Source organism: Lygodium microphyllum, chromosome 9 (genome assembly GCF_053477565.2).
Source record: "Lygodium microphyllum isolate KBCC chromosome 9, Lygodium_microphyllum_v1.1.10, whole genome shotgun sequence".
NCBI classification, from domain to species: Eukaryota; Viridiplantae; Streptophyta; class Polypodiopsida; order Schizaeales; family Lygodiaceae; genus Lygodium; species Lygodium microphyllum.
In genome coordinates, this window is record NC_141143.1 from 16639792 (window position 1) to 16651798 (window position 12007).

The 12007-nt window shown below is 40.6% G+C and overlaps 1 protein-coding gene across 1 annotated transcript; it reads right to left on the reverse strand.

Annotated features, from left to right (window-relative positions):
- Positions 1 to 10149: 10149 nt before the first annotated feature.
- On the reverse strand, positions 10150 to 11534 carry LOC148030818 (uncharacterized). Its single transcript, XM_087685625.1, has 2 exons — positions 10914 to 11534; positions 10150 to 10784 (listed from the first exon to the last, which is right to left on the reverse strand). The coding sequence occupies exons 1-2, from the start codon at positions 11152 to 11154 to the stop codon at positions 10315 to 10317; spliced, it is 711 nt and encodes a 236-aa protein (XP_087541751.1). The 5' UTR covers positions 11155 to 11534; the 3' UTR covers positions 10150 to 10314.
- Positions 11535 to 12007: the final 473 nt, after the last annotated feature.

The following is a 12007-nucleotide window of genomic DNA, read 5'->3' on the forward strand; positions in this document are numbered from 1 at the left end:
TTCTGTGATAATGGCAGAGAACAGTGGAAGCCCCATCATTGAGAAGCTCGACAAGAACAACTACCCTTCATGGAAGTTCCATGTCACGAATTTCCTTATTGGAAAAGGCATCTACGAGTTCGTTTCAGGTGAAGAAAAGGAGCCGGAGATGAGTGATCCTCCAACTATAGAAGAGACAAAGGCACGAAAGGAATGGAATGCAAAAGACAAGAATGTCATGTATTGGTTGTCTGCAGTAGTAATTGACAATAATATGTTGGGACACATTAGAAATGCAGAGAATGCATATGCAGCTTGGACCATACTTGAAAGTATGTTTTCTGTAAATACAAAGGTGTGAAAGATTCAACTCAAGCAAGAGTTGAATACATTGAAGAAAGGGAAGATGTCTATCAATGAGTATGCATTGAAGGTAAGGAGCATTGCAGATGCCTTGTGTAACTTCCGTATATGTCAGAAAGCCATTTCCAGATTTCGATGAGTTGGTCTCCCTTATGATCACTGAAGAGATCAACATGCAGAGTGAGACATCTGAAAGAAGCGGTGAACAGGTCCAAGCTTTCTACTCCAGTTCAGGAAGGGGACGTGCCAGGTTCTCTTCAAGAGGCCGTGGTACAGGACGTGGTAGTGACAACCAGCAAAATAGATTGAATCAGCAATTTGGCGATATGCAAGTTTCAGGAGGTCGTGGTAACTTTAGAGGGAGGGGGAGCTTTAGAGGAAGAGGTGGATGGCAGAATAGAGGTTCTAACAACTCTGGTATTGTATGTCACTACTGTGGCAAAACATGTCATATTGTAGCCCAATGTTATGCTAAGAAAGATGATATTCAGAGTGGTAAGTTGCAGCAAGGAAACTATGCATCGTCTTCACGACAGAATGAAGACAAAAATAAACATCTGTTTGTTATGCAGCATATGCTGAATGCTGTTATAGGAAAGGGAGCACATGAAGATGTTTGGTATGTTGATTCAGGTGCATCCAATCATATGACCAGCCATGCAGAATGGTTTGGAGAGATGCACGATTTGCAAAATGCAGGTTATGTGCAGACGGGTGATGATTCATGCCACCCAATTTCACACATTGGAAAAGTTCCCTTGTCCTTGCATGATGGTAAGACAAAGAGTCTTTCAGATGTATTACATGTGCCATCTATTACAAAGAACTTGGTGTCAGTCGGTCAAATGGTAGAGCAAGGGCTGCAAGTCAGATTTAATGCAAAGGGCTGCTTTGTAGAAGACTTCAATGACAAGTGCAGGTTGGTAGCAAAGGGAAGTAGAGTTGGACATATGTTTACTCTGGACGCTGGAATTCCTACTATGAATGCTGCTATGTATGCCAAAGGAAAAGGTGTTGTTGCAGACATTGAAATTTGGCACAAATGCATTGGACATGCAAATATACAAAGGCTGAAATTAATGCAGTCCAAAGGGTTGGTTACAGGTTTGCCTACATTTAGAGTTGCAGAATTTCAGAAGGTATGTGAAGCATGTCAGTTTGGTAAGTAGGCAAGACAACCTTTTTCACATGATAGAGATGTAAGCAGAAATATCCTTAATGTTGTGCATACAGACATTTGGGGGCCTACAAAAAATGTATCTCTTGGAGGCAGTTCATACTTTGTCACATTCATTGATGATTGTTCTAGAAAGCTGTGGGTATATTTTATGAAGGAAAAGAGTGAAGCGTTTGAGCACTTTAGAACTTTCAAGGCTACAGTTGAAAGAGAAACAGGCTTGAAAGTAAAGTGCTTGAGGTCAGATGGAGAGGGAGAGTACCTCTCAAATGAGTTTAGTGATTTTCTGAGGTCTCATGGGATAAAGAGACAGTTCACATGTAGGTATACCCCACAGCAAAATGGGGTTGCAGAAAGGAAAAACATGCATATTGCAGAAGTTGCACGCGCCTTGATGGCTAAAAAGAATATGCCTAAGCATTTTTTGTCTGAGGCTGTTCATACTGCTGTTTATATTGTGAACAGAACTCCCACAGCTGCAGTTCATGGTATGACCCCGAAGAATGTTTTACAGGTAAGAAGCCTGATGTTTCACACTTGAAAGTGTTTGGCTGCATTGCGTATGTTCATGTGCCAGATGAGTTGCGGAGGAAACTGGATCCAAAGGCTGAAAAGTGTATCTTTATTGGATACTCTTTAGAGCAGAAAGGGGATCGCTGTTACAACCCTGACACATGTAAGTTCAGAGTGAGCAGGGATGTCATCTTTGATGAAATGAGCAGTTGGTATGCATCTAGTGGTGATGCATTGGATGATGATGATGATCATGACACTCATGTACAGACTGAAAAGCAAGAATCACGAACTCTTAGTGGACCAGAGACATCATCTAGTAGTCCTTGGTCTGGGAGACTAAGGAGTACCTCTACATCTTCAGGTGCATCTAGTAGCACTACAGGTAAAGACACAGGAAAGAATAAAGTGTCAGAAGGCATTGATGCAGTTCTTGATGGAGACTCCAGTGGCTCAGAGAGCTTGGATGATGAGCTTGCCATTCCTTCATTGAGGACTCCAGGTGTGCAGAGAGCACGCGTTAATGCAAAGACTCCATTGAGTGATCCAGTGGTAGGCACGTCTAGCAGGGTGAGATACCCTGTTAAAAGATTTGGTTTTTAAGGTTATGTAGCTCACCATTATGCTTATATGGTGAAAGTAGTTGAGGATGTTGAGCCCACATGTTTTGAGAAGGTTGTTGCTCATGCTCATTGGGATGCAACAATGGATGAGGAGATGGCTGCATTAGAGGCCAATAAGACTTGGAATCTAGTATCATTGCCAAAGGGAAAGAAAGCTATTGGATGTAAATGGGTTTATAAGATTAAGCACAATGCAGATGGTTCTATTAGCAGGTACAAAGCTAGGCTGGTTGCAAAAGGCTATGCCCAAACATATGGCATAGATTATGATGAAACCTTCAGTCCAGTTGCTGAGATGGCAACTGTCAGATGTGTGATTGCTTTGGCAACAGCCAAAGGTTGGAGGTTGCAGCAAATGGATGTAAAGAATGCATTCTTGCATGGTGATTTGCAAGAAGAAGTGTATATGGATGAGCCAGCAGGTTATAAAGATTTAGAGCATCCCACGTATGTGTGTAGGTTGAAGAAGGCGCTCTATGGGCTCAAGCAATCACCTAGAGCATGGTCTGACAAGATCAGAGAGTATCTTGTCAATATTGGCTTTTATGTTTCTGATGCTAATCACTCACTTTATGTGAGAAAGGGAGATGCAGGTCTGGTCATCATAGTCATCTATGTGGATGACTTGATTATTACAAGTGATAGTGATAGTGGGATTGCAGAAGTCAATGAATTTTTGAAGAAAAAGTTTGAGATGAAGGATTTAGGTGAGCTAAGGTACTTCCTTGGCATTGAGGTGATCAGATGTGATGATGGTATATGGCTATCCCAAAGACAGTATGGCTTGGATATGTTGTCCAAGTATGGTATGACAGCATGCAAACCACTTTCAGTCCCGTTGGAGCAGAATGTAAAGTTGAATACTGATGTTGGGGATGAGATAGAAGACCCTACTATGTTCAGGAGGATAGTGGGGAGTTTGATCTACATGACCATTACAAGGCCAGACTTGAGCTATGCTGTTGGTCTTGTGAGTCAGTTTATGCAAGTACCTAGAAAGCCACATTTGGATGTAGTCAGACGCATATTGAGATATGTGAAGTCCACATTACATTATGGACTTTTCTATGAGGTAGGTACAGAGGTACAAGTGTTTGGATACACAGATGCAGATTGGGCTGGTAGTATGTCTGATAGAAGATCTACCAGTGGATACATGTTCTCTCTTGGTAGTGCAGCAGTTGCATGGAGCAGCAAAAAGCAATCTACAGTTGCTTTGTCGAGTACAGAGGCTGAGTATAGAGGTGCTGCTATTGCAGCATGTGAGGTAGTATGGCTGCAAAAGCTATTGGCTGATTTGGATGTGCAGGTGGAAGGTCCAGTTGTCATTTATTGTGACAACATAAGCAGTATACAGTTGGCTAGGAACCATGTGTTCCATGCCAAGACAAAACATATTGAGGTACACTACCACTTTGTGATATACAAAGTACTAGCAGGTGAGATTGACTTGGTGTATGTCAGCACATAGGATCAGATAGCTAACATCTTCACAAAGGCGTTGGGTATAGAGAAGCTTCAAAAGTTTCGAAGCTTACTTGGAGTTGCAGAGATGCAGTTGAGCTTGAGGGGGAGTGTTGAGATGACAAGCTCAACACATGTAGACATTGATGATGGACCACCTAGTTAGATGGGTCCACACGTCTACACTTAGCACATCGGTGGTCATTATGACTCTCACATGGCCACTGACTCATTACTTATTATATTCAGGTTGTTACACCTATTTACAGCTGGCATAGTTATAGCGCCAGTCGACTAGTGTAGTCGGTTATGCATTGTTTGACTTAGTAGGCCACTTTCCTTTTATGTTGTATCTTATCTATACTTTGTGTACATTGTAAAGAGTGTGGAAGAAGAAGAAGAAATCAGCAAGAAAACGTTTTGGCCTCCATCTCTCTTCTTGTCTCTTGAGTGAGCTTCTCCTTGTGCATTCTGTGTGTGTTCGGCGAAGCATCTTGAGCAACTTCCCCCACTACGCGATTCTTGACAAATAGGGCTTATGCCCTAAACTAAATGCATCAAATTGTGACATATACCTCCTACATAAATAGCAAGAGCTGTACTCATAACGTATCGTTTGACCAACCTATGGGTCCAAGATAACAAAGGCAAATGGGTCTCGAACACTCTTTGCATCACCCATACTAACCATCACCTGCTATATAGGGCATGTTCTGATAAAAGGCCCCATATTTGATCGGGTCCTATCTCACCATCCATAGAGATAACCAGACCATGATCGCTGTTGAAGAAAATGTCTTCTTCATAAGCAAAGTTTTCTAATAAATCCGCAAACTAATTCCAATAACATGGAACCAGTTAAAGAGGCACTCGCTGAAACCCGTTGAGCATGGTCATAACACTTCAATAATACATAGAGAGAATAGGATTTTGAACTATGTATGTCCCATTTAGTTGGTTCAATACAAACTAGGAATCCCCCTTTACTAACATCTCATGGATACCGCCTTTCTTAGAAGTATTCAGTCCCATAATCAAAACTTTGTACTCCGTCATGTTATTGGTAAATCCAACCTCGAGATAAATAAACACCACATTAGGGAATATGTGAATTTTCCATAAGTTTGGGACACGTGGTCAAATCTTTTTGGATATTTTATAACTTGAACATATAACTCCAAATCAAGTGCTCTATAGCTTTATAGATTCCATTTTTCAAGCGCTTTGCAATGATAGGTCACATCATATGGTTTTGAGAAACTTATGGGCACGTTATCTGGATGCCACCTTTTTAGTATTCAAAAAATGGGAATTGGGAGATTCCCAAACTCACTAATATTGTGTTAATATCCAATTTCATTACGACTCTACATTGGGGTCTTAATAACTAACCCTATACTCCCTTTCTTGTTGGGACTCCTGGACGTGCTCCATCAAATTACATTGTGTACGTCCACAATGGGTTCACTCAGCCTGCCATCATCACCTCTACTAGTAATTATGATAGTCGAAATTTAGCATATTCAGAGGATGTGCTGAAGGCTCCATCCCACCTTCTTCATTGAATATAACAGGGATGCTTGCCAAAATTCGTAAGCACTGATGACAGAAGACTTTGATTTCCCAGACGAATGATCCGTCCTCTTGCTCAATCACTTTATACCCTTTACTCCACCAGATAAGCTTCCCCTGATGATATCTCTGCTCCAAGTATGTGTGTTCCAAAAAAGGAATCAGCCGCCCCATCAACCTCTTTCGTCTCTTGTAGGTTCCTGATCAACCCAATATTGACTTGCAAGGCATTTATTTCATTAGTGCATTTAGGGATAATAAGGTTTAATCTTATTAAGATTAACCTTATTTTTAAACTCCACTCCCTCAAGATCAGCCAATAATGCCTGGATTTATTATTTCCTATTCTTACGATCTTGTAGGAACCATTCCATTTGGGCTCAAGCTTTCTTGGAAATAGTTCTCTACGTGCATCATAATATAGAACTAGCTATCCCTTCTTAAATGTATATTTCTTTGCTTTTAGATCATGTAGCTACTTCATGTGACACTTAGCCACTTCCTGCTGCAACAAACTTTGCAATTTGAGCTCATCCAAGTGTGCTAGAGTCATAAAGCGCTCAAAGAGGGCATCCTCACCATCAAAGGAATGATTGATTGCAACTCAATCTCTAAGGGAAAAACACACTTCTCCCCATAGACTAGCTTGAATGAGATGTGGCCAGTGGATCGTTTAAATGTTGTGTTATACGCCCACACCACCACATATAATTTCTTATCCCAATCTCGCTTCTTTTCGAACACTATTTTTGATAGAATACCCACAAGCTGCTTGTTAGTACTTTCAACTTGCCCATTTGCATGTGGGTTATAAGGAGTCGTCTTATTGTGCTTAATTTTCCATGCTTTAGTCAAAATTTGAATCACTTTTTTGAGGAAATGGATTCCATGGTCCGATACTAACTCTTTGGGTGGACCAAATCCGCATATAATATGCTCTTGTAGGAAACTAGCAGTCTCTTTTGTGTCGTCCTTCCTTGTCGCTCGTGCTTCTGACCACTTTGTAAAGTAGTTAGTCGCCACAATAATATATCACTTTTGCGTAGTGGATGATGGAGTAATAGGGCCCACAAGGTCAATGCCCCACTTCTCAAATGGAAGTATAGCCATAAAAAAGAGTAAGTGGGTGTATGGATGACCACCACCAATATTCGGCTCCTAAAGCTTTTTGGGCCATGAGCAAAATTCCCTCCGCAAACGGAGCCATGGCACTCTTCCAAAATGAATGGAACCTTATCAGACACACATCGGTGATAGATATCATTAACCCCTGCCGATATAGTGTTCCTGCGATCAAAATTTTTTTCAAAGCCTGTTATCTAATTTTCCTATTTTCTGACTTTGGTACCCTAGATCCAGTCTCTCCCATCGAGAGGTCATGCATTATAGCAGCATACCAGGAGGGAATAGACGCTATATCAATTTTAAACAGCAACTCAACATCACTTGCTTCAACTAAAGACTCTTTCGGCTCCCCGAAATCCACAAGGCATTCCACAATGCCATGCAATCTCGGTGGCTTACTCTTGATCTTGTAATCAAACTCTTACAAAGTGATTAACCACTTTGCTAAAAGATTAGGCGGGTGTAACTTGTTCATCAACAATCTAAGCCCTTTCACCTTTGTATAAAATACAACCTTCTCATTGAGAATGTAGTGCCTGAATTTTTTAGTTGCAAATACCATTGCAAGGCACAACTTCTCCATGTAGGTGTAGTTGATTTTTGATATGCCCAACTTCCGACTAGCAAAAGCAATCGGATGGTACCATTTTTTCTCCCAGATTTGGGATAAGCAGTAGCTAATATTATGCATGGTGACTACTGAAAATATATAGAATACTTTGCCCCTTTTAGGTGCTTTTAAAACTAGTGCTTTTACTAGCTCCTGTTTCACATCATTAAAAGCTATCTTACAAGGGTCACTCCATTCAAATAAACAACTGAAGGATAATAGATTTGTTAGTGGCAATGTTCTTTCTGCAGGCCATTTATGAACCTTCGATAGTATCCCACAAATGACAAAAATTTGTGTACTTCTTTTGGCATGCGCAGTGGACTCATGGCGATTATGACCTTGATCTTTTCAAGGTCAAGTGTGATCCCTACTGAACTGACCACATGACCTAACAATAGCCCATAAGGCACCCCAAAGACGCACTTCTATGGGTTAAGAGCTATGCAAAATTTTCTATAGCGCTCAAAACACTTCTACAAAATAATCAACAGCCTTTCTCTTATGGTGGTTGCCCCCAGGTCAGGCCCCGAGGTCATCGATAAATACTTTTAACTCCTCTGGGGAGATGTCACCAAATGTCTTGTTTGCTGTTCGTTGCCATAAACCAGGTGCATTGCATAAACCAAATGCCATCATATGCTACGAAAAGGTATCGAAGATAGTAATAAACATCATTTTAAGCTTGTCTTCTTCTGCAATTGCCATCTGGTTATATCCCACAAAGCAATCCATGAATGAATATATTTTCCTACTCGCTAACTGGTCCAAAATCTGATCAATAAAGGGCAACAGGTAGTAGCACTTAATTGTTTGCTTATTTAGCTCTCTAAAATCTACACAAAGCCGGATTTGATTATTTTTCTTCTCATAACAATGGGTGAACACCATTCAGTGTGCTGAACATGGAAGATATTCATAGTATCATTAAAGACTCGAAGGCACCAATGCAAGATTGTTGATAATTCAATTACAAGGGAGTGGGACTCCCATTAACTGAAGAAGCACAAGGAGTTCGAGGTAAAAACAATAGCATCGAGAGTAGATCTTTGTGTCAAATTGTATGTTTTATGTTTGGGATGGAAACCATCGACTTACAACATGGATGAATGAGATAAACACATGTGAACAACCCTAAAACCTAAATCCTTCATCGTCTTCTCTATCTCATTTCCAACTACCACATCTTTTGTTAGTTTGTCATCATCCTTTAGCATCCATAGCATCCTTTTATCTAAATCCTTATAATGCAATGTCTAAATAGATTTATTTCAATGTTGTGGCACTTGACGATAAATGCTTGGCAGTTATGGGAAAATATATGCAATCTTTATGACAAGAAAATTCCTACTTCAGATATGTATTTGTTGAAATAGCTCATGGATCTCTGCATGAAGGGACTAGTGCCTGCATGAAGGGACTAGTGTGTTCGCAAATTTGAATGAGTTTCATTGGATTTTTAGCCAATTGATTTTGCAGGGCATTAAGTTCAACGATAATCTCCCTCTCTTGTTATTGCTTGTGACGCTTCCTAAATCATGGGATACTTTTCATACTTCCATGTGTGCTAATATATCGAAGGGTGGTTTGAAACTCGAGGATGTTAAGGGTTCCTTACTCATCACAAAGGAGATACATGGTAGAGACTCATAAAGGTCTCAATCTCACAAGCAATCTTATAGTAAGTCCCGTGGTCATAAAGCATCTCTTACATGTTACTACTATGGGAAGCAGGGTCAAATTTGGCCGTAGTGCCATAAGATGTGTGATGATAAGCACAAAGAGAAATGCAAGAGCAAAGTGCAAGAAAAGTTTGATGAGTGTAGCATTATCTCTAGTAAGTCTAGTATTAATATTGAAGAGATAAATGTAGTGCAGCTTGAGTTAGATGATGAGTACATCTTAGCAGCTTCTTTCTTGATGCTTTTGAGTTGGTAGATGCTTCATCTAAGTATTATTAGTGTTGGTTGCTTCATTCAGCGGATTCCTTTCATGTTACCCTGGATAGGGATTAGTTTCAGTTCTATCACAACATGACATGGAGCCATGGAGAAGAAATTGAATCATTTATTACCAGGTGTCACAACATTGAAATAAACCTATTTAGGCATTGACATTATAAGGATTTAAATAAAAGGATGCTATGGACGCTAAAGGATGATGACAAACTAACAGAAGATGTGGTAGTTGGAAATGAGATAGAGAAGACGATGAATGGAGCCATGGAGGAGAAAGTGAATCACTTTTGTATGTACAACATGCATCCATGGAGAAGTGATTGGTTAGGTACAAGCAAGCTAGAAGGGAACCTTTATAAGTTAATGAACTCAAATCACAAGCTAAAACAATATTGGGATCAATTTTTTGTTACTAATCATCAATTGTCTAAAGAGCCATTGGTAGTGTAACTTAAAGATCATGCGAAAATGGGGATTTCATATAAAAAGCAAGCATGTAGAATTTGTGAGTTCACAACCTATAATGAAAAGCCCAAATAATACTAGCATCCATCAACAATAATTTTGTAAATCATCTCTCTCTCTCTCTCTCTCTCTCTCTCTCTCTCCGTGCGCACACACCTATACACACACACGCAAGCACACGCACATAGCTAGGGGTGTGTGCATGTGTTTTTGGAAATGAACATTAAGGACAAAGATAGTATGATCCAAACAATAATGAGACATACTATGGTAGCTTACTTTGAGTAAAAATGACATGTATTTATTATGAAGACAAGGTAGTATAATGCATCTATTATGAGGGCATCAACATTAAAGTAAAAGTTACAATAATTTATTTTTTAGAATAAGCTAGTGCATCAATATTATCTAATAGGTAAACTTGCACTTATGAGGTCATTCCAAGCTTTTAGTAGATTCTAATGTTCAAGGATCATGCCTATGTTGTTGGGGTACTTTTGTTTGCTCATCACGATCTTGGAAAGGTTGTTGTTGGATGCCTGAGGACTTATCACCAAAGTTAATATGATTTCCAACATTTTGGTTATGATGATAAGCATCAAGGTCATTGTCACTGTTCACCATCATTTTGGTGGGGTCAGGTGCAATGGCAGGGCCTGGAAAAGCCATGGAAACATCAGAGTCATCAGCAATTGAACTCCACCATGAAGCTCCTCTTGCTACCTTCTTAGCCGCAATAGGTGTGGTCGATTTGTCCATGGTGCTAGTGCTTGTGCTCCCAAACCCATGGACCATCATGTTGTCACTTGCCACATCTGCGCTGCTGCCGCGTGTCTTTGCTTGACCAATTGTTTGACCAAGGGAGGATGAAGTCGAGAGAGAGGATGACTCCCGAGCTTGGGATGCCTCATTAAGAATGCCACCGCCGCCACCATCTGCAAGGGAGCAAAAGACAATCAACAACCTCTGCGTGTCAGTCAGGCAAGCCTCCACGTGGCAAAGCTGAGGCAATCTAAGGCATCCACGTGTCAGTCAGGCGAGCCTCCACGTGGCAGCATACTTACCGATGGACGAGGAGGGCGAGCCGGAGGACCAGAGCTGCCGCAGGGGCCATGCACTATCGACGTTAATATGGTGAGCTGGCTTTGCGTGGTGTTGTTTATGATGAAGGCCATGGCTGGCATGATGGCCATGATGATGGACATGATGCCCCCCATGAGACAAGCATGAGGCGGCAACCACACTCGTCGAGAGGAGGAGGAGGAGCACCATCACCCGCGTTGCTATGGGGATTGACCCCGCCATCTCTCTCTCTCTCTCGCTACGCTCAAAGGCTTAGCCACTACCTACTTACCCCCCCTCTCTCTCGCTCTCTATCTCTCTCTCTCTCTCTCTCTCTCTCTCTTATAGTATGGGGCAAGAAAATGAAGTTTTCGTGAGCATTCCCTCCTCCATGCTTCTTAGAGGTATGGTAATAGTCATTTTAGCATGGTGTACCGAGTCAAGTGGTAGCTCAACTCTCCCTCCCACGCTCACATCTTATGTATGAGTTCTTCATTTTCAAGCATATGCTAGGCTTTGTATCTCCAAGAAATTCCATTTCATGCTTGAGCACCTAAAATGAGCTAAGGTTCTTTATAACCTTATCTCTAATATTTCCCGTTATCCCCTATGACTTTCAAGCAAGTTTCAATATTTCTCTTTCTTACCATTTGGTTTCCAGTGGTAACGTATGATCCTTCTTGAAATACACCTCAAGTGTTCTCACGATCTTGGCATTGAGTGATATGCATATATCTATTCTTCTCAACTCTTCCAATGGATTATTTTGTTTACACTTTAGAAGCATAACATAATGTATAGATCAAGTAACAATGTTGCAAATTTAATCATTTTCCAACCATGCAAGTTTCATGTTTAGTTTTGGACTGTTTATTACATTTACTTGTCAAATTTATATCTATCACACAAGGTCAATGAAGTATACTATTTATTAGTGTGTGATTGTGTTACTAAATCCCCTAATGATGTAAACTTATCTTAGTTGTATCTATTTCTAGACTTCCATAGGATAAGTCATCTCCTTAAATAGGTGGAAAAGCAAGTAAGGCACATATGATGCATGGTAATCTAACAATAAATTCCATTCTACATAGGT